The sequence below is a fragment of the Bombus impatiens genome, unplaced genomic scaffold (assembly GCF_000188095.3).
Source record: "Bombus impatiens unplaced genomic scaffold, BIMP_2.2 scf_0389, whole genome shotgun sequence".
NCBI classification, from domain to species: Eukaryota; Metazoa; Arthropoda; class Insecta; order Hymenoptera; family Apidae; genus Bombus; species Bombus impatiens.
Window position 1 is genome coordinate 1,821,958 of NT_176808.1, and position 24,322 is coordinate 1,846,279.

General features: G+C 39.5%; 1 protein-coding gene across 4 annotated transcripts in view; it reads left to right on the forward strand.

The window, feature by feature from the left end:
- LOC100745578 (neuronal acetylcholine receptor subunit alpha-7) overlaps nucleotides 1–24,322 on the forward strand; it is a 264,880-nt gene that overhangs the window by 168,447 nt on the left and 72,111 nt on the right. For all 4 annotated transcript variants that reach the window (XM_024368087.2, XM_033321037.1, XM_033321038.1 and 1 more), the window contains exons 7-8: nucleotides 3,350–3,425; nucleotides 7,387–7,581. In XM_024368087.2, coding sequence (XP_024223855.1) covers nucleotides 3,350–3,425; nucleotides 7,387–7,581 — 271 coding nt within the window. The remainder of the gene's footprint in view (nucleotides 1–3,349; nucleotides 3,426–7,386; nucleotides 7,582–24,322) is intronic.

Below are 24,322 nucleotides of genomic sequence, written 5' to 3' on the forward strand. Positions count from 1 at the left end.
TCTCTTCTTCGTATTTTTTTCTCGTCGTTCACGCATTCCGTTTCGTCTATGGTAATCGATATCCCGTCTGATATGACGGACGTGTCGGGACAAAAACGATCAAGTCGAGTAACGTGAATCACGCTCGAGTCACCTGTCCACCGGTTCAGGATTAATCGTCAATCGCGCATGGACCGATAAATTCCAGGCAGACCTGAGTCCACGCTTTCTTGCCGGCTGATGGAAAATGGCAATTCGGAACGATGAGCGTATCGTTCTGAATGAAATGTATGGCGCCGCGACGTTTCCACGATCGTCTTTGGAACCGCTTGGGAAATCAAGATTTTGCACGAATTACGTTTAATTGTTCAAGCTTCGACCAGGATGTCCGATTGAAACGAGAAAATTGCAAAACTAACGCGACGAAAGTTTATCAACTGCCGTACATTTTACTTTCGTCTAAGACGAAAGAAGGATCTATAAGCAGAGATTTATCTATTATAGAATAATTCCTTTTTTTACACAGAAATCTCAAGAATTCATCGTCCGATGTGGATACGAGACAAATTTTACCTTTCGTTTTGTTGGACCAATCTTTTATCGTTCTTTTTATATGCAATTCAGTCGAAAATACGACTCGTGAAAATTATGTAGATTCCATTTCAAACGACAAATTACTTCAAATCGTAGATAAGTTAAAAATTTGTTTGCGCTCGAAGCAATAGTCTGCAGCTTAAGAAATATAGTATACGAGGTTCATACGTTATTTTACAATGTACATTACATGCAACGTATTATAAACATATATCATCGGTGTTGCAATACGTAACTCTACTAAAATATCAATGCACGTATGTGCAATTGCTATCCGACGATTAGTCTCGATACAGCAGCCAGAGTGCTAAGCCACAATCCCTCGGGTTTAAACGTTCGAATCGGGTCACCTCCGTGAAATATACGTCTCGCGATGAATTACGAGAGACCAACGTTCGGAGCCGTTCGGATTCGTTCTAATGCCCAACGAGCCTGTGCGCGACGCTATGCAAAACGCGATCCCGAAAATATCATCGAAAAAAGAAGGAATTCTGCTGGCTTGAAAATGCTGGCTGACATGATATATCGGGTGTTCCAAGTAACGGTAACCATGAGATTATACGTCGCAATTTGGCTGACTATGAAAATGTTTATAGACGAAATTAAGCACTTTCGTGTTCCTTATATTTACGTAGAAAATACCAATTTTCCTAATTTTCTGATAATAATATTCGTTACGATTTATTGTCATCTTTTCGATAGTAAGAAATTTAATATTCTAGAGGTCGATTAATGCCTACCACTCGCGCTTGAAAGAATTCGTTACGAACAAATGAACGATAAACTATTCGAAAAAGAATTGCAAAAGTTGTTAAGATATTGAAAGTTCATCGGGAAAGATCCATATCCGAATTTAAAGATCCAAAACCGATAAAATATTAACTTTATGAAAATAAGTAGTCAATGCATTGAAAAGCAAATTTGCGCTTAAGTTCATCACGATCCAGAATCTTTCCGTTCGTTCGTTCCGGTATAAAGTTTTCAAAATTTCAAACGCGGAACTCGGAGCAATTAATTCGAACGACTTTGAATCGTCGAGAGAAGTAGAGTTCGTTCTTTGCCAACTAAATCGAAGGTGGAACGCCTTTCGATGCGCATAATCGGCAGAAACGCTTAAATCGAGTCAGTGAAATTTCAATTTAATATCGGCGTCTCTTTGAGGAAAGTTAGTTAGGTTCGACCGTCGTTTTGTCTCTGATACCCTTGCGCGCGAGTTTATCGAGAAATATATTCAGTTTCGTCGTTTATTTAATAAATAAAAAAAAAGAAAAAAAATCCCCAGAAATCCGTCCAATAAATCGTATCCTTTAACCGCTTACTCGAAATACGAGACAAACGGGGAACACTATGTCGAACCGGTTAAACGATCAAGATGCCGGATAATAGCAGGAAGCGTAGTTTAAGGGCAGACCCCGAGGATGGAAATGCCGGTCGTAAAAGTTAGAACACGCTGAACCGCATCTCGTTTGGCTCTCGATCAAAGAGCAACAGATAGACAGGAAGGAGGTAGCGCCGAGCTTAAAGGGAACCGAAGAAACGGTTTAAAAAGCATTCTACGATGGAACAAGTGTTCTTTGAGGGATTCCTACAGTATTCCGTCCGGTTGCTGCTCAAGTACTAAAGATAAGAAAAGATGCAAGAAATGCGTTAAAAAGGAGAAGGCAAAGGAACTTTACGAAATAGTATGTATACAGTGTGAGCCAATATTTTAATTTTGTCAATATGTTTTGCGAGTATACGCGAAGGCAAGATACGAATGTTGCTCGTTAAAATGCTACAACAAATATACGAAATATGAACGAAGCGATTCTTTGATTTTCAATATAAGATTACTTCTTATTTATAACCATAGAAGCAAAAGATAGGTCAGAAAAATCGGGCCACCTCGTATAAGTAGAGTTACGTATTGTGCGACAGCTTCAAATTTTGGAAAGAACGATAAAGTTATCGGTAACTTACACAAACGTTAACGACAAGTTAATCATTGTAAGACGAATCGAAGTGAAAAATCAAAATAGCGTTTCAAATTTTGGGACGTCGGTAATATCTTCCTTTCGAAGAATATTTTGAAATTTCGCCAGCGACACGGTGAACAAGACCGGCCGGTGAACTAGTATAGGTGAAGTAAAATAGTATATCAGTGTATGGTGGTTGATTGCGACGTCGATGAAGCAACGAAATACTCGTTCTAAAGGGAACGAGTGTTCAGAATGGGAACCGTAAAATCGAACCTGCGTGTGGCGCAGAAGCTCCGAAGGGAGAAACGGGATGAAAGATATCGAAAGCGCTTTGCTTTAATTTCGTGTAAAAGACGCGTGAATAAATACGCTGAACGTCGAAGTTTCTCTTTGGGATAGACAAGTGGAGAATTAGATTCGGTATAAAAGCGGATTAAGCGGTTCTTGAAACGTCGCGAGTCGCTCGACGTTAGACAGCGGCAGAAGGCGTTTCTCTCATCGTCGACGAGAATCCCAGGCTTAGTCTGTCGATCGCCACGGATTTATCCTCTCCTTTATATACCAGATACGCACACGAAATGTCCTTCGCAACACGCCATCATCCTCTGAGCCTTCTCCTTGCACGATTTATCGAATACCGACACTGCCGCGCCACGTTGATCTGTGTGCATAGCTGCGAAAGTAGTCGTAGTCGTACCGTAGAAACGAAGAGTGACGTAAAGCTGTCGCACGTGCATGCGTGCCCGCTTCGTGTGACCTAGCGAAATGCCACGACCATAAACGTACGCCCGTGTTAATCGAAACTTTGTCGTTGCTAGGTCGACCTCGTGCTCAGCTCGGAGAAGGGCGGCGACCTGTCCGACTTTATCACGAATGGGGAATGGTACCTGATCGGTAAGTACTTTGAATACGCGATTCTCTAATTAAATTAAATTAAATTAAATAAGTATTCCTGTGTAATTAAATTATTTGACACGTTCTAATATTATTATTAAATATGACCGTTATAATTTCATTGGAAATTCGACATGTACAACGTTCTTATACTATAAGAATTTTTATATATCTATAGCGCCTTACATTTTTGCCCAGCCAAACTATAGTAGCATACTTTGTGGATATAAATACGAAAAGAAATATTATATGAACTTTGACACTGCAATTCAGCATCGTAGTTAACTGGAAATTCATTCACCGATTCCTTTGTATTTCCTATTTGGGTTACGTTTATGTCTACATCCGTAGAATACTCCGATAAAGTTTGGAAAATGCTGGAAAAGCCCTGTGTAAGGTATAAGGAGAAAGCATATATTTAAGATTTAAGTATTAACGCAATTTTCATCGTTCTTTTCAAAACTTGAACTCATTTCCTCGCAATCTTCCTCGCCACAACAAAACTCCTGCAAATAGCGTTCCTTAATAATGTTTCAACAGGGAAGCCAATTTTCAGGTTCCCACGGTAAAATGCATTTTTCGCCGGACTTGGTTTTCTCGCGCGATATTCGTGTCACCGACGCGTAAAGGAATGTTGATGAAAATCGTTAGGGTGGCCACTTCCGCGTTTACACGCTGCCAAGGATGTTGCCACGCGGCAAAGACGTCTCGCGAGTTTCTGTCTCGCGTATCCCATAAACTTTCGAATCGATGTAGCGATCGAACGAGCATCTAATCGCTTTACGAGTCTTCGATTTCGCGCTACCATGCTCGACTCGCTTGCTCTTCGCCGCTTGACGATATTCCTCTTTCGCTGCGAGGACGGTGATCGCCATGAACTTCCGTTATCTTTTTCGTTATCTTCTCGGGGCTACTTTGACGGTGTTATTCGAATTTCGTTCACGTACGACGATTTTGTCGATGCTAGCGCGAGCTTCGCGTATGAAAACGCGAGGCCAAGAATGTGAAATGCGACCGATGAATAATGGAGAGTGGCGGAGAGAATCTTAGCGGATGCGACTGGGCGAAATTGCATTAATAAATTTAGCTTTCCTCGCGATTCAGCGACACGAACTCGGTTCGAGAGCCTGCAACCCGAATACTTTCCTCTTTTATGGTTGCTGGCTTATACAGGGAATTTTCAGCGGTGGTATTTGCCTCGAGAAACACGCTAAGGTGATTCGTTGAGAGTCGGGGTAGTTTTGGGGATGGGGGGTTTATTGTTGAACGTGTACAACGTAGAGCGACCTGATATGCATAGGTGTCGAGGCGCATAAGACTACGTGCATAATATTCTACCTGGTGGCATACAAATGCTAGCGCAAACCAAAAGGAGGCGATTCTGCATGGACGAATAACCCGAAACGATGCTTTGGGAATTTTGAAAACGTTATGCCACATTTTTCACTTACTGCTCCGCGTAGAATTAGCGTAACTTTTGTGACGCTTGCCGCAAGTTGTAGCAAATAAGTTCATCCGAATTTCATTAAGAAACGAGCTCCGCTTGCTCGTAAAAATCTAGTTCAACCCGATACCAATTCCACACGCCAACGAAGGGTACTCGACTTTCGACCGAAAACTTTTTTCTTAAGAATTCGTCGTTCGCTCGCTTCGCTCATGTGTGAGATTGGTATCGGGATTGGACTAGATTTTTACGAGCGAGTGTTTCTTTGCTATACAAAAATAAGTAAATCCTGTAGATTTACAAATCAGTTTTTGTCAATAATTTTTTAAAAAATAACGCACGACGGCTAGAACCTTCCGAAATTTACCCAGAAGTGTCCGTATATCATACGAGGTCCCGACCATTCGTCAAGATCAAAGCAATTGGGGCTGGATCCCCTTTCGTCAACATTTGCCAAATGAGATTGCAAACAATTTATCCTAAAGGTTAATTCCTTTTTTTTTAATCCCCAAACTCGAGTACAAAAAGGTACAGAACAATGGAAAGCAAAGTTAAACATTATGCATTATGTTATTCATTTTAAAAAGGCACGAAGTGGAAAAAATGGCTATTATATATTTCGAATAACACTGCGAACAATAAAAGTCATCCGTGTCTCGTACAGAGACGCGCCGTCATCGAGGTCATTAAAATTGCATATTTCCACAATAAGACCGTCACAGATGTAACTTTTATAATGTTTGCAATTAGGGCAAACGCATCGCGTGGGAAATTAACGTCATCCGAATGCAAATGTCTGGCAAAAGAATTCCTACGGCGCTGCAACTAGCGAACAAGCCGCCAGTTAGAATTTTCTTACTGATTGAAAGTAATTAAGGTAATTAAAAACTATCGACTTCTTCGCGCTGCAGAATGTTTAAGTGCACCTTTTCCATTGTTTTATTTTTCAAGATATCGGTGTATCCTTATCAGCTGTATTACTTCGATTGACGTTAACGACGAGAAATTATGCGTCGAAAGGGTAAGACGGGATACACAGACACTAGTGTATATGAAATTAGTTTCTTTGAAATTTAAATTTGACTGGCTATTACTTACCAAACATTAAATTTTTTCCAGACACCAATTATCGACCATATTGCAGAAGAAATTTGCCATAAATTGCGTGTATTTGTAATAATATTTGTAATAAAAATATGAAAACCTCGTTATGGGCACCACGAATAATCAAAATATTTGCGCTGTCACGATTAGGCATTAATGGGACGAAACATTGGAGGCGATCGACGAAGGGAGAGGGTCGCGTTTATAAGGACAGCGTACGATTTCAAACGGACGTAGCCAACTAATAAAAGCAGTTGAACGGAAATCACGAGGTACCCTGCTCGTGTTTCCGCGGTTACTTCTACTATGACTAAGCTTGGCTACCTCGACGATGCATGCTGCGCCCAGTAATTTGGAATTAGTCTGAGAGTTTGTGTCATGCTCGCGATGTACGTTGCTCGCGAAATTAGCGAACCGTGTAAGCAGTGGCAGAGCCAGTTTGATCAAAATTACAGGTTGGAAGCTACTAACGGTATTCGCCGATTTCTACTTTCCGCTTGAAGATGAGCTGTATCGTTGCGGTGTTCATAAACCGTGCTGTATATTTGGTATTTTATTTAAGCCAAACGATTGTTTATCGATTTAACAGCAGGTTTGCTGATAAACAATCGATATACAAATAAAGATCACGAATTATAGGATATAGCGAAACCTGTGAGCAGAGAAATTTTGAGCCGAAAATGTTAACAATTTCTCGACAGCACACTTTCGGTTCTGCGGAAATAATTGAATCTTGTCGAGCGAATGAAGAGTGTTTTAGAAAGGTTTTTGATGGACGTGCCTGAATTTCTTTTAAGAGCGTCTGCGTCGAAGGAAAGAAGCAGGAAAATAGGAAAAGAGGAAAGATAAAGAGATAAGTGGCTAGAAAGGATTAATCGATCAGAGTCAGAGTTCAGAATCAGAAGTCTAAAGCTAGCCAAGTTGAAAATAGAGGATAGGGAGAAGAGGAAAAGGAGCAGAGAAAGCGGATGAAAGATGGAGAACGAGAGAAAAGAGCTTGTGTTATAAACACGAAGTTACTGCAGATATCGATCTTGATAACGTATGTGTCTCGATAAAAATCAAATATAATCGTCCTGGAAGCGATTCGTAGAAAATTTATATCGACTTCCTATGCTTCTTTCGAGGCCACTAGGAAGCCCGCGTCTCCATTTAAGGAAACATTTAACGCGATCATCGTATTCGGGGCACAAACGGCTACTTAAACTCGTATCGGAACTTGCGCCGTGCCAAATTACACCATCGCGCGGAACAATAGCCAAACTCACTTTCGCACACGGTCAAAAGCAATTAAGCTTTACAACAATGCCGGCAGCAATGATTTGAATTTCTGCGTTGTCGAAACGAGTATTACTCCTCTTGGTATCGACGAGTATCAATTTCGTAACATGGTTCGATGCGCTTTCGTTGCAGGAATGCCGGGCAAGAAGAACACGATAACGTACCAATGCTGTCCGGAGCCTTACGTCGACGTCACCTTCACCATACAGATTCGCAGAAGGACTCTGTACTATTTTTTCAACCTGATCGTGCCGTGCGTCCTGATATCGAGCATGGCCCTCTTGGGCTTCACCCTGCCGCCAGATTCCGGGGAGAAACTCACCTTAGGTAACGTAACTCGTAGCATGCCTTGCCTGCCAGTATTACACCAGCCAGACAATATACACCTTGTTCTTTTTCTTTTCTATTCTTCCGTTCGTTCTTTATACTGTCTCTTTTTCTACCTGTCTATCTCTCTTTGTATATGTATGTATGTACACATACACTTGGAGTCTTGCGACTGTTTGATTGATTTAGTCGGATTATGTTTCTACGATATATACCACGTTGACCACATATCGCCACTGAACGCTGACTATCCCGCGTTTCTTTCGTTTCGGACGACGAAAAAAGGAAGCGAGACACGGCGCGGACGAGCGATGCACCTGACGTCGTTCATTCTGAATTCTTCCTGTCGTATAACAGCGACGTAAAGTGCAAGCGAGAATCGATGTTTTACATTTGCACGTTGTGGAGCAAAGAGGTAGGCGCTAGTAGAACACGATCGAAACTGGGAGAACCATGGATATGTCAAGTATAAAGTTGCAAAATCTTGCTGCTACGTTATCCCTAGGAAATCGCAACGACGTCGCATCGTTCGTTTGCGCCGGGTTAAAGATCGAGATCTACCACCGATCTTCGATCACGCTGACAGCCGGACGACATTGCGAATACAACACGTCGGACGACATTTTCGACGTTTTACGGTTCCTCTGGTTATAACGTAGAACTCGCATTTTCCACGATTCCTCCTTGTCTAGAATCGACGAAAGTGACGTTCAGGTTATAGGGAAACTTGGAAAGTTTCGTTCGCGAACTTGCAGATCGCGCGACGAAGCTGAAACGTGACGAGACTTTTTAATCTCGAAGTGGGAAATCGTTCTTAATATTGAAATATTTGGATCTTTGCTTTCCTCCGATTCGATGGAAGATCTGAATCGGACACTCGAATTCGCGCTTACTTTCCGTAACATCTGCTTCGTTTCATCAATCTCTGTTCCGATGCAACCGCTCTGGTATCGAGCTTCTTCGATCTTCCACCCCGTTTGATTAACGTTTCGATCTAATTGCTTTTGTTTGCAGAGTGAACGAAAATTACGACGGCTTCTTGCCGATTATGGATGAATATTACTTCGTATTATAGGGTAGTTACGGTGTAGTAGTTTATAATGGTCGTTCAGGTTTCAAATTTACTCTTGTAGATTTATTCTAGGATACCTCGTGCATTAAATGCAACTCGAACATCAAATTTAAGGGAAATTTAATGGGATGCTATAGTCTTAAATATGCCGATAAATTCGATCAAAGTATTCATCGAAATCGATCGAATATTTCACGTATATTGCCGTCATAATTGTTTATTTATTCGCTGGTTTATTTTTGATAAATGCCTACTAACGGAGGAAATTGCAGAACCTGGAAATTCAAAAAGTTCAATACTTTGGATGCCTTGATCTTTTTCTTTTAATTCTCTACACTGTCGTAGTTTAAAAAAAAAAAAGACACGCAACTCCTTTTCAAGTTTCTTTTTTCGATATTTCTCATTATTTTCGAGATAATTCGAGGAAGAAGGAAATTCTACATGTTTTCCAAGATACGATTTCGCTCTCTAAATTCGCATTGTAGTATCAACGAAAAGTACGTTCACGTTATGTATGATTTACTTGCACACAAAGTTTTCTCTTGTACGACAAATACTAAATATATAAGGGTGTAGCGTATTGCAACTAGAATTTGTCAAATTTGCATCGCAAATTTGTATTCCGTATATTCAGTTTCCGGGGTACGAAATTTAATGTTTAATTTCCACGAACCGAATTACACGTGTAATTTGATGCATATTTTCTCATTTACAAGGATCTGGATCGCTTTTAATACGTTCATTATGTTACATTTAGGAAAAAGAGGAATGGGAAATTCAAAAAATTTGACGATACTTTAAATCGACGATTGATAACGTGTCTGTGTTTTATAATGGTTTCAAAATCAATAATGCAGTAATTCTCGGTAATTAATGCAAATGAAAACGTACAATTAACACCAATCTATACATATTACCGAATTCTACGCAGTAATTTATTAGAGAAGTATCGTTATATTTCCGATTACAAAGTCGATAAGAATAAAACACAGGATAAGTAAAAAGAATTACTAATTTGTGTACAAATTATTAAAAAGCTAATCACTGTTTAAAAAAATCATAATTTTTAAATTGCGAATTCGTTCGTTCTCGTAGTTCAAAAATTTCCAACCTTTTGTAAAATTCTAACACAGTCGCAAGTTTAGCTCATTTAGCTCTTCTCGTTTAATGATATAACGTCGAAGATAAATATCGAAGAAAAGCTGAAACGCGTACAACAATGGATATGCAGCAAATATTTTTTACAGTTCCTGACAACAAATTTTTCACTGGATTGATAACTATCGACTATTTATCGACTATTGTCTTTCCTGCTAATTCTATTCCCGCGAAAGTGTTCTACAAACAACGTGTTTCGTATTCTTTGGACGTCAGTGACAGAGATAGGTTCCCTCGTAAAATGGCAATATCTATGAAGGGACCGTGTTCCGTCGGTATTTTCGTTTGCCATACGGTTGCCAGTCGAGCATGTTCCCGTCGGGAACGTCACCTGATCTCAATTTTGGATACGGTGCATCTCGCGAATTACAGCGGGGAAAATCTGCACAATACTCCGTGCATTATGCACGCGTCTACGCTGAAGTTCGCCACGGTCTATCTATGCTTGATGAGGCTGCAACTGTTGACTTTGAAATACGTCTTCTGGGATGGTCGGCTGGCTCTGTGGTCGCAGACTTATAGTTAACTATTAGGTAACCCAGAAATAAATTACAGTTTCCCGGCACGAAGTTCTATCAACTGTGTCGAGAAACGAATTTCTTTAATCCTATTTCCTAACGAATCTTTATTTCTGATAGAATCTTCGTTGAAAATGGATAATCAGGTTTGAGATTTGCTATCGTGGATAAAACTATCGTTCGGTGTCATTTTCCTTAGAATTTACGCTACCTCTTTATAGACGCCATTCGTGCGTTCTCGTGTAAGAAACAAGAAATTGCCTGAAAACGTTGAGAAGTGTAGTGTCTGTAAAAGGAAGCTACAAATGTTCTTTGCACCTGTGCATCCGCGTAAACGCAAACATAAAAGAATATGAAGGAAAGCTGCAGTTGAAAATATTACGTCTTTCTTTATTATCATAGTTTCACTTGAGTAGTTCATTCAAGGAACCATTCAAACAGTACGGTACGTTCTAGATAATACGATAATGTGCTTAGTGACTGTGAAACAGATTGAAGTGGAAAATATCGTAGAATAAAATTTATCACGGGGAAGCAACAATTAACGTTTTGATTAATTAAAAATAATGAAAAAAACTGAAAGAATCTTCGTGCGAAGTTGATTTCCTTTCCAAACTCGCTAATAAACGTACTTTCATCGAATCGTCCCGATGCTTCGTTTAATGGATAAATCACTCGATACACAGGCGATACGCGTGATAAACTTTCGACCTGTCGTGTTAGTTTGTTGAAACACGTCGAGCATCGAAGTGGTCTAACAAGAATAATCGTCACATTTTATCGTTCACCTTTCCGATAGAACGCGTAATTGAGAGGTCGAACGACGTCTGCCAGTGCATCCAGTGAAAATAAAAAACGATCCGTTAGAAATATTGATTTCAAACAACCGTTTCATAACTATATGCACCAAATAAAATTCTACGCTCGTTTCGCCTACACGTTGTGCTCGTTTTTCCCAGCCGTCGAATTAATTCTTAATTCTTTAATATCGACGCGCAATAACTTTCGGTGCCCCTGCCTTTTCGAATGGAGCGAGACACTTTTTACGTGAAATAATCCGATGCTTGTGCTTCCAATATTTAGATTTATGGCGAGAGACGTTGCGTATGGACTTCGACGCGTTTTCTTGTTTATTGTACTTTACACGCGAGTCTTACTGCGATCTACCAAATGATCGATGGTAACGTACGATAAATTATCAAATTGTCAGTGAGATCGTTAAAAGTAGCTTGAAGAAGAAGAAAGTGTTCGAGGTTCGAGTACGCGAGCTTTCGTATCGATTTATGGAATGAAAAGAACATATATACAGGGTGGTTGGTAACTGGTGGTACAAGCGGAAAGGGGATGATTCTACGCGAAAAAAGAAGTCGAAGATATAGAATAAATATTTCTTTTTTTTTTTAATTTTTCCATCGAGACAACGATCTACAGTGAGATCCGTTATAACGAGACGCGATAAAGTGCACGCGTACCGAGCGAACATTCAAAGTCGATTTTCTCGAAAACAAAGCCTCAAACGAAAGATTTTTATTCTATATTTTCGACTTCTTTTTTCGCGTAGAATCACCCCCTTTCCGCTTGTACCACCAATTACCAACCACCCTGTATACTAAAATAGCACAACATGCATATATAATTTCATTGATTTATCGATCGACTCAATGGAAAAGATAAATGAGACATGAAAACTGATTTATAATATTCTTGCGATAAATTTATGATCATTTCGATGGTAAAGGGAAGAGAAATTCGTAACTATACTTTTTCATTTCTTGTTCCTCGTCATTCTAAATGTTGCAAATACGATTATGCAACCGGAATGATGCTTCAAAGGTTGTGGCGCGATAAAACACATTTTCATTTCAGCTAGCACAAAAGCAACAGAATCTACCAGAAGAAAAATGACTCCTTACAGAGATGCGTGACAAGATTATTATACAAGCGAATATACAGGTAAGCAACGCAGGGAGTGACAATATTGATAGAGATATAAATTCAAGCGGAAAAGGACTGTCAACAATGTTGTCCTCGCAGTTGTATTTTAAAAATGTGGAAGCATACAAAGAGGACTTTAAAAGTTTTAATATAAAATACTAATGTACTTACGAGAAAAGGCATCGTTGTCCAAGTCCGTGTGATAAAACAAGATACGGAAACGATAAAGGGATCGAGATTACGCTGTTAAATAGACGATTCTCTTTTCCGAAATGCGTAACGCTTATAAACTGTAAAAAAAGAACTGTAAGTTGCATATGCTACAAACATCCTAAACACGTACACGAAATGTAACGATGTATAGTAAGTAATTAATCGTAGAAATTTATTTAACAAAGTATCGGAAAAATAATTTGTCTGTTCCAAAAACTCTTCAACCGAGATAATCATTTCAAATACGCTTGAAACAGTCATTGACAAACCATTTGCGTAAAGCAAGAAGAATCGTTTAGAACCCATACTGCGAACAAGATTAACTTCTTGCGCACGTAACGATATAAATGCGACGATGAAGCGTTCTGAGAATGAGGTTTCGAACAGAAGGCGGGGAAATTCAATTTTCATTGGACGCATCGCAGGCAACGACAGGACAAGATCGATGTTGGCAGGGATTCGGACTCTCGTCGACGTTATTCCCCGTACACAATTGCTGCTATACACACAAGCCCGTGTATACACACAAATACGAACGTGGTCTGCATGCCGCGTGTCCCGTGAGCCTAGACCGGTATATAATTTTCCGAACATCGTCCGTTCTGGGAAAACACCGTGAAAATGCTTCGTCTCCGGTCCACGATCCCATTTGGGGACGCGCGTGCCGATGGACACGCCGTCTCTGCGGTGACGTGATTTTTATTCGATCGAGATCGAGCCACAGGCGTTTCACAGAGTTTCAAACAGCGCAGTTATTAGAGGCGGCGTGTTTTCAATAAAATTTCGACGCGTTGACGAACAGTTGGTAAATTAGTTGCGGGCATAGAAGCAGTTTGCGATAGAGTAGTAAAAAAGTTGTAAAACGTGGAATTTTAAGGAAAATTCAAGGGTTGCAGGCATTTTTTCCAGATTTTAATGTACGTTCGAAAAAAAAAAAAAGATGAGCCCACGTTACTGTGCAACACCTATGCACCTTTTACAATTTCCTTTCGCGTTGTGAGAATGAAGCTACCTGTACCTTCGGCGATGTAGCGTTCGTTATAATTTTGATGCAAGAAAGCCATTAGGCTTAGAAATTGTCTGATTCTTGCATTAATTTGGTTCTACGAATGCTCACCGGAGACGATAAAAAAATATTCGAACAATTTTTTTTAAAACGATGTTGTTGGTTTAAGTAAAGGACAGTTCTATATCTCGAAACAGGTATCGTTTATCTTTTCGTAGCGAAGGTTTTCCTGGGACCGATATGTGTTCGCAGAATGCCTCAGGATCGGTTTAGCAGAGTTTCTACTTTTGAGAACAATGAACCAGCATTTCCTCGTTCTTCTCGACAACTGTATTCCGAACTGCTTCCTACGAAAGACGCGACATTTCACGATATAATGACCCTGGTCGAACGAAATGTACTTACCTCCTAGCGACAAGTGGTATTACGAAAATATGCCGAAATAATCGCCAAAAGATGGAAATATAATTGAATAATACCAGTAGCAACAGCATTTTTCTAAAATATTCCTATAACCTTAACTGTTTTCGTATTTGTAATATTTAAAGTATCAACTAAAATGATTTGTTCGCAAAAATATATCTTTCTTTCAACTAAACCTACAATAGAAAACAGTAAATTAATAAAATTTGATGCAAGAACCAGACAGTTGCAAGATTTATTTATCGCGATGTATAAGTACTAAAAATTGAAAATGTTTGCTACAAAATAGAATGCATTTAACAAGAAGGTCACGATTAATATATTGACAAGAAGAAATATTTTAAGCAGTTTTTTTTTATTTCGTGTTAAATTAGTAAAATTACATATGCATAATTCCTGCATCCGAAGCTTCGATTGGACATAAAAATTTTAGCCGTTCGCGTTTAATGATGAAAAACGAATGTGAAACGTCTAGTTATCAGGGGCGTAGCTTTCATCTGTAAATACTGATGCGAAATATCCCAAATGCCTGTAATTCGTCGAATTTCCCAAACATGTTGATAATATCAAGTTATTCGAGATATTGCACCGGCGTGCATCTACTCTTACCTAATACCAGTACTATAGACCATTGGTCGAAGGAGGACGAGAGAGAGTGTAATATCATAGAAATTCCATTCCATCCGAGTTTCATCATCGCCGTTAACCCAGGTAGACTCGATGTAAAACGAATTCCGTTCGAACCCGGTTCAGAAATAAGATTCTCCTTAGAAATTCCGATTAGTCGGACTGTGCATGCATCGAGATGCTGGGAAGGCGATGTTACAATCCTCTAATTTCTTGTCAATTTCCGCGATACGATTGAACGAGGTAAAGAACGTGACCTGACGCCAGCTATGAAACGTATTGCAGTCGAACGTCTGTCTAATTCCGATATTGGTCTGTGCGATTCTACATCGGAAAATTCTTAAGCGAAATTTCGTGTCTCGGAACTTAAGACTGTAGATCGAGAACCCTGGATTGCGTCCACAGAATTTGCTAATTGCCTGCTGTAAAGCGATCAAACGAAATTTTAATCTTCTATCTTTGAGTTTCGTAGTTAAACAGTTTCGAAACATGGCAGCGCAGGATACGCAACTGATAGTGCACGTATAAGGACGCGATGCAGTAGATACGAATACGGAAAGCAACAATTGAATCGCGGAAGAGCTTGGCGGTAAAGTTCCGGAAAGTAGCATAAGGAACCAGGTAAAGATAAGAAGCAACTTGAACGATTAAACTGATTTTCTGATAAATTTTCAGCGTCTTAACTTTCTTATCTGTAGCAAAGATTCTTGTAATTAAATCGTAAACTTGCCTCATAGAAGATAAAAATTGTACAAGGTTTTGCGATTCGCGAGCTTTCAAAGATGTCCTTTACGTGTATGGATAAAAACACAAATCACGTAATATTTAACAGTAATATAATGAAAGTGTAAAGAGTAACTAAAAAGAAAGTAGGTAAACATCGATACTGGGTTACGAGATATTTTCCAAATTTCATAGCGTGCTGTTTATTATTTATTATATTCGCTTCTGCTTATAAGGATCCCATTATTTGGTAGGATATTTTCTAAACTTGATACGCTATTCGATTTACAAACAAATTATTAAAATAAGCATTTTACGTGAATTAAGTTCGTCAATGGCATATTAAAGGCTTCGTAATTATTCCAGATCTTTCAGTAATAAGTAACCAATTAACCGATTCGACTTTATAGCGAATAATAAAATTAATCGAAACTCGATTTATCGCTACAAGGAAGCTGCAGGATTAAAAAACTATCGACGAAGAAAACTCGTTTTATTACATTCCTAACAAGTGTTCCCATCACGTGTGAAGCATATTTTCATTCAATTTTTCAATTCGATCAATCACGCGCACTAAATTCGTTACGAGCAAAAAATGTAATCGACCAAACTTAATAGAAAACGCGTCCCAGCTCATTCGAGGCTGAAACCGATTAATCTTCGCGACTAACTTATTTCACTGTGATCGCGAACGAACGAGACGAGGGAACTGTGACAAAAAAAAAACAAGAGTAGAAGAAAATCGAACGGTCTCCGGTTGCAGGCACTTCCTAAATCTGACACGGACAATAAATCCAGCCCCTTGCAGTGCCGTCTTGATTTATTAAAGAACGTTTTTCCTTCTACCTATGTACGTGTAATTCTCGAAAAAGAAGGGACGACAAAAAAAAGCCGACGCGTAGAAAGTGGCCTGAAAGCTTTTCGCCACAGAGAGGAACAAAACGCGAAACGTTGCATAATCAAATCCCTTTGAGAACGCGAGGAATGCGTTGGTGTGTGCCCGTGACACGGGCCGTGTCTGTGATTTCAGAGTCGCGTGGATGTTCGCTCGTTGGCAAAGAACAAGGTATATAGAGTCGGGAAATGGTCGGAACGGCGCAATTAAAACATAACTGCGGCTCGTTTGACAGACTATGTATGTCAGAACTGCGCTCTCTGGGACGAAGGTGGGACTTATTAAAAATTGCCTTCGTCTAGTGTAATTTTAACGAAACGCGAATGTGTCTTCGAGACTCCGGAACAGTCTGCCACAACGCGTTTGACCTTTTCTTTATTTTTCACCCAATGTCTTCTTTATTATATGGTTGGACACGAAAGAAGAAGGTATAACGCGTCTTGCGCAGAGAGCTTTAAAGCTATTTTATAAACGTCAGAATTAACGGTAGCCACCGTCAGATTCACGCATTGGCGACAGAATACCGAAAATCACGTAAGTTTTCATCGAGCATTGCCAACTTTCTGTATCTGGAATCGCTATTCTATACGAAGTGGAAGCTCATTAAGAATTCGAGGAACGAACGCGACTCGCTTTTTGAAGCCTCCTTTAGCAGAGGAAAGACTTCTCCGTGTTGCACGTCTTGAACTGATACGCTTGATTGTGCCCAATTATTATATATCGACGTATACCAGCCCAATTTCCGTCACAAGTGCAGCGGAAGCTCGTGGCAATCCTTTTCGAGGTAGCTCGAAGAAAACGTGAAGCTTTGAACACTTTCTCGAAGAGAAAAGCACAAAAAGAACGTCAATTACGCGAAGAACCCATAATTTCGCGGTAACATATTTCCTCTTTACCCTTTAAATTTTCTAACGTTTCACGTTCCAAATATTTCTATCAAGGTTTTACTTTCCTTAAAATTGCCACGATGAATTTATCGATTACGAAACAGAGTAAGAATTTATTTTCCGTAAATAAATTATATGGCTCCCTTATCGTGTTGTGTATAAATTTTCGTCTCTGATAGCCTGAAAATCGATGTTAAATCCTTGTAGAAGGAAAAGGTAACACGTAATAGTAGAAAAGAAAAAAGGAAAGGGAATGGAAATACTCGGTTGTTTCGCACCTCGTTAACTTTCTCCAACTTCTATGTTGAAACGTTCTATCTGAACATAACTGATGGGTCTCTTTGAAAGTCTCAAATCCGAACCTAGTGCCTATTCACATTCGGCAAGTAATTACGAGTTACTCTCGCGAGGAAACGGAAGAAGAATTGCCGCAGGAAATCTGAATAAGAAAGATCGAATCTCGCGGTATCTGCGCCTGGCGCTCGCCTCGTTTTCCCGTTTCCCTGTCATTGTTATCGGACCATCGCTTCTTTGTCCTTCCGCCAACGCGTTCTCCGTCATTGTTGTCGCTTTCCCGCGGCATCTCACTCATCCGTCGGTCGGTTTAAACCCGAAACCCGAACAGACTTTTCGACGAAACAAGAAACGCCGGTACTCCCATGGAAACTTGACGAATACCGGCGGTGCTATTTCTTGTCGACGTTAAACAGGTTTGGTAATTGTTTTACGGGATTGCGAGAAAAGCGATTTGATCTAAGCTAGCTACGGATGAAAACAAAGTTAAGACAAACAAGGCTTTTCGAGCTAACTTAAATAGAATTAACGTTCACGTTGTCTTCCAGCGCAACACGCTTCTCAGTGCTTCGTTCATCCCTAATGAAGGGTTTCCCTTAGTCCGATATTTAGTTATGTTTGTGGTGTTTGAACGTTATATTTGATACTTTTCTTTTACCCGTGTTCTCTGCGGAAGACGAAGTCTATATTATTATAGCGAAGTTTCGTTTCCATCTTTAATGGAATGAAGATAGCTTTTGACTCGTGACATTTTTCTTGCGAAATAACGTAATTTTATTAGATGGAGTGCACACAAATTATGTCTAACACAACTCGTTCCTATCTTTAGCTACCTGTGCGAAAAAATCTACCCAGTAAAATATTTCTAACTGTTTAAGAATTCTCAGGTATCGTGCAAAACTGTTCGAATCTATAAATTTGTACGACGTTGCAAATGCAGCAGCTTGGATTCCCTCCGCTTGCCGAAAGTTTCAAGTTGAGAAAAAGTTTTAGGGATAATATTTTGACAGAAGTCAATTTATCAGAACGCGCCATCCTTCATTCTTAACCCGTTTTCTTTCTCGGACTTCGGGTTGCTTTTGTTCCGTAATTAATCATCGAGCAAGTTCGGTCTCTCGCGTGCAAGCTTTCTTTCTAGTTTAACGCCGACTGAAAGTTTGCTAGACGAGATAGGTCAGGGAGCATGGTCGAGTTCAGTCGAAACGTGTTACAGTCTCGGAAAGGTCGATATTATGTACTCAGAATTTTAACAGCTGCAGCGAATCGTCTGAAATTCCATCGACGATACTCTGCGCTATTTCGACGACAAAATCAGCGCGCGATATTTTTCAAGGAATATATTTCACCTTAATTACCATTCATTCTGGTTATGCGCGTTATTTATTTTCCATATTCTATCGCAAGTAATATTTAAGAACAAGAGGAATACGAATAATCTGTATATCGTTTGTAAAATCGATTTTATGCGAAGATTACAGAAGAAAACTACAGAATAAGTCGCATTTCCTATTTTTGCAGAGAAGCGGCTTTAAATTCAGTAGAATGTCAGTCAACGTTGCCAAAATTATCTGTATATTTGATCTTATAGTTAAACGTACGCTTTTTATCCTCAAAATTTTAAAAATATCGACGAGGCATATACGATTCGATAAAATGCTACTGCTATAGGAATACATTGTCCTTTCGTCCTTTTTTTAAATTTCGCGAGGAGCTCTTAACGCGCAGTCCATCAAAAGTAATTACGAGCAAGTGGCCGAATATTTTTGAGCAAGGATGTACTATTAAAAAGCGTTATCATCGTCGATCCAAGTAAATACACAAGGAAAATCATTATTGAAATCGATGGCGAAAGGTGTCGTATTATCTGGCGCTAATTGAAGAGCATATTTTAATAAATATCAGCGAAGAAAACTGAAGGCGGCGTCCAAGCTTTTCCTTCAACAACAACAATTTCCATCCTAGTGAAGAGCTTATTATCACGGGCAAAAATGTAGCTCTTTAGGCACTCTTAGGCATTATTGCGACGTCTATGAATGAAATTTCCATAATATTATGCCGCTGTAAATTCCGAGCGGCCCAGCCACCGGCATCGTGAATTTCATTTACCGGATAAATACGGAGCGAATGCATGCGCAAGGACTGGCGTTAAGGCCGAGCAAAGTGACACCACCCTCTTCGTGGAAAGTGCATTTGATTGAACATTAGCATGACAAAGGGTTGGGACGAGGCCCGCGAACAAGCATCCACTACGTTCCGGATCGGCTGAGAGTATATCGCCTCTCACTTTGCCACGATTTTCATGTCACGAGCCACGATTGTTTGAAACGTTTACGTTCGAACGTTCGAGGATGCTCAGATGAAACGGAACAAATTCTACTCTCTCGAGGAAATCGTACGCGGATAAATTGTGTTTGATGATGCGGTGTTTTAACAGCTTGCGTTGAAAATCCGATTTTCGTATCTTGAAAATCGAAATTTTCTACTGGAAATAGCAAAAGAGCGCGACGTTTTCAGTGGTTTCGTATCGTATAATATCTCGACAGAAAGATATTGTCTGAAGATTAATTTGTAGTTTCAAAACGTGAATTTTTCTCATATTGGTATCCGTTATCTTTTACATCGATGGTGGCTATTAAAAGAACAGGAAACTTCGCTTACTTGCACGATTTCTGCGGACTCTTTGGTTAAGTAGTCGTTTGGAGCTCGAGAAATCAAGAAACATGGCTCTTCGTATCGCTTTAACCGAAGAAAGTTAATGGATTTTGGTCAGAAGAACGAAGTGATTATACCGCAGAACTATTATCTCGTGCGATCTATAATAGTTCAGAAATATCGATTAAGACACGAAATAATTTTTCACGGCGAAGCTTCGTTCACGTTGATGCCACATCTAAGCCTTCGATAGAAGACATGGTAGATCTTCCAATGATATCGAAAGTCTAAAAAAAATACAACCGAGCTTTTCTCTGTGTTAGAGCACGTTGAGACGTAATGAGACGTGATGAAACATACTATCGCGATAAATAAAGAAACGTTATTACAGACACGATAAAATATTAAAAAACGATACGACTGTTTGACCCGCTAATTAGAATTCATAACGCAATTTATTCGTTCGGAAGTTGTATATTAATTCGAACGATCCATAAACGAAATTTCGAGATACTACGTAACATTATGAAATTGATTGTCTTAAATGATTTATTCCGCATATGCTTGTTCAAAGCTGTTTCTACTTGAATGAATTCCCATGTACGAAATTCATTCGAATCTTGTTGATTTCCTGTACTCTACGTATAACGAATTCTGTAAACCTAGACGAAACGGTGTATATATTTCAGTTACATAACGGGAGAAAGCTAGGGAAAACTTTGGGAAACTTTAAAATTAACAACAGTCCCTCAGCCTTGTACAATATGTATTGTAACAGTCAGGTCCTTTGGCTAACGTGATTTATGTTTGATCGTTTTCACGTTCCTTTGAAAGTTCTGTGAAGCTCTGACTAGCAACAACGTTACAAACTTTCTGCTTTAATCTCGAAGGAGCTATAGCGATTACTAAAACTGCACGATTGAATAACACGTACTTGTTCAAACACTAAATGACGGTGGAAGAGGAAAAGCTAGTTTCTGCGATTGTTTAATTAATTTAGATCTCTGCCTCTCAAATATCGAACACTGTCAACGCGAAAGTTTTGGAAACGCGTGCACAAAGACCTACAACAGCATATGTTCGGTGTCGTAGCACGTTTCGCGCAATTCCTAGCACCGGTTGTTTCCAAGTTAGTGTAACTAGCGATCTCAGAGCGATTCGTAAATGATCCGTACAAACGATGTGATTTATCGGCAAGCACACGGCGATGGTTCGCGACCATTCGACCAAGAAAACAGCGAACGTTTCTCTTCCGGCAAATCCGTATACTCGAGATGCAAATCCCTTCTACGAATGAATGTATGCTTTCTGCGCCGGAATTAATCGAAAGATTAATGTCACGCGACGAGAACAACGAATTTTCTTGCAACGAGTAAAGTAACGTATTGCCCTGAATTTCGATAAATCCCCTTTATGGATATTCAATAGCTTTTACAAGTTTCTGTATAAAGAACGTTTATCAATTTTTTTACCGAACTTTCATTCCACATTTACTTTTCATATTTCCTTAAAAAAAAAGACACGAATTTTTTAGCAATTTCTTAGCAAAATTATTTCTTCCGCTTGATTTCTAACATATTTTTGAAATAAATTTGTAAAAATTGTCTAAGATACTTCCAAGATAAGTTGTTTCTAAAGCAAAATCAATAAAATGAACGGAATCGTTCGCGATTTCAAATTGTTCTCTTTCATCTTCGATTGAAAACAAAATTTACTGCAGCTCGAGCCAACAGGCTCAGCATGAAAAAGCTAAATTTGCAATATGTACGTGGCAGCTGAAGCTTCTATGAATCAGCTTTGCATATTAATCGAATGCGCATCGGCACGCGTGTTGTATAGCCACGAAGCCTGTCGAACGGACGCTCGAGTCTAATCGCAAGGAACTAATTACGCTCTCCACGGTCCCTGATCCGATTCTCGACTTCCTGGCCAACAAATTTCGATGTTATTGGCGGTTTGCCACCTGCAACCGATGCATCTTACAGCCGTTTCCGCTGCGCGATTTCGCCGAGACGTGATCCCGAATTCTTTCCCGGATCGTGTCGAATACTCCCTGCAAACGAACCGAGATATTCGCGAAAAGAATCGTAATCCAAATTCCAGCAAGAATCCCTGTCGGACGAATTAAACCTTTTTCTGTCCGATAAAGTGGAAAGTTAAGGTTGCAGTGGCGAAATATTGGCAAAGTTTCGACTATTTTGCTCGTAGTTAATCGTCTACTGCGTTAGATGTATACTAAATAGTGGGAAAAAGTATATTTGAGAATTCTGATAACACTGTCTTTGCACAAAGTAGGATGTAACTGAGAGACTGAAACTCATCTGGAAATTTATTCGTGTTTCTATATTGTACACACCTAATATCACGGTTTTATTTGTATAAATAAAAATCGACGAATTAAGAAACGAAATTTTACCTTCGTTCAAATAAACGTAATTTCGAGAAAGCTTGTCGTGCGCGAAAGTCACAGCGAAAACCCGAAACAAATCGACGATGTGAAGCACACATCCGATCAAAATATTGTAACCGCAACGCGTTAATCCGTCTTCTAAATTCTCCATTATGAAGGCTATGGAAATTTACGTAGTCTCCTGTGTTCGATAACCGCCATATTTGTTGAACGTGAACAGGCAACTAATGTTTATCTTGGACCATGTAAATTCTCTGATAATGGACGCGATCTAACGATGATCTACCATATGCCATATAAACGTCATTCATGTTCAGTCAAACTCGTTCATGCAGAAAGTGATCCTCAAAGGTGTAATAAGTTTCTATAGCGATGCGATCGTATAGAACATTTGCCGTATTTTACAATCTCTCTGTTATTTGATAAATCAAGGGTCAACGAATCAACGATTCGTCGAATTAGCAAATCTACATCGAGCTGAAATTATTAAAGTTATTTTACGAGTAACATAAGCTATAAAAAGAACTACGGCGAAGATATTTGATCCGCGATTAACCCTTTGCACTCCTATGTCGAGTGTAATACGACATCAGTTTTTATCTCAGGAGCTCTTTTGTCGAACCCCACTCGACGTTCTTCCAGTGCCACCTTTTTTGTGAAACGTGCGGAAGAAAACCAGGATTTTATCCTGGAAATTGTTTCGAGATATATCATACATTGAAGAATTACAGAATACAACAATAGTGCGAATAAAACTGGTATTTAAATGAATTTCTTTCTTCCTTTATTTACTTAAATTGTCTTATTTTTTAGTTAAAGTAAATTTCCAATAAAACACTTATAAAAGCGTTGGCAGCTGCTGCTAACGAAATTGAAATAAAATTCGCAGTGCAAAGAGTTAACGCAATGAAATCTTCGTTCTTTTTGTCTTCTGTCCACAAAACGAGCTTAAATTAACGACAAACGCCTAGGTGGACGCGAATTATCGAGACGCTCCTGTAAATGACGGTAGTTAACGCGTAATAATGTAATTCCAAACACATTATCCACACCACATAAAGTTATTAACGATTGAGCTGACTCGGTGTTCGCAGTATGGGAACAAGTTACGCAGCCCGGAATACTCGCTCACGCGTGGGATTATGATCACGCAATCGCATAAGCTAGTTACGGAAATTACGAATACGCGCCCTTCGGCGCACCGATATACTCCATCTTGTGTGGTTTACAATAAAGCACGCGTCACACGTCAATTTCGTGCCTAACTATCAAGCATAGGAGATGTATCGTAATAAAGTCCTAAATAGAGGAATTTGTGCAGAGGTGATTTTTCACATGAACAGCGTCACAGCCCTACGTGAACCAAGATATCGGTCGATGCCTCTTCACGATAGCTTAATTTATAGCCTCGCCATATCTGTATTATGTCTCCATCGGCATTATAATCGCCGGAAGAAATATAGCAAGTGGAAAAATAAAGTTTTAAATTGAAGAATAAAATAGCGGCATTGATTAATGCAATGATACTCTGAAACGCGTACAGCCTTCTATCTTTTTCAGCGACGCGGCAATTTTGATTGATTATATTTTTCGTTTTGGTACGAAAAAGGAGTTTTGACATATATCTTCGAAATATATCTACAGAAAAACCTCCTAACTATTCTAACAGTATAATATACCTTGCAAAATATCGCGGGATATGAGTTTTCCACCGCCAAGAAAAGTTAAATTGTCTCGACGTTTAGACTACAGCGTATAATCGATCTCTTCGATCGTTTCCGTAACGCGGACAAACTACAACGCGGCTATCCATCATCAAACTTACGTTCCACCGACAACGTTACGAAATTGTTAAATGTTTCCGTCTGTCGATTCTCCTGCCTTACGCTGGATCGTTGAAATTCCATGTGGAAAATCGCGCAAAACGC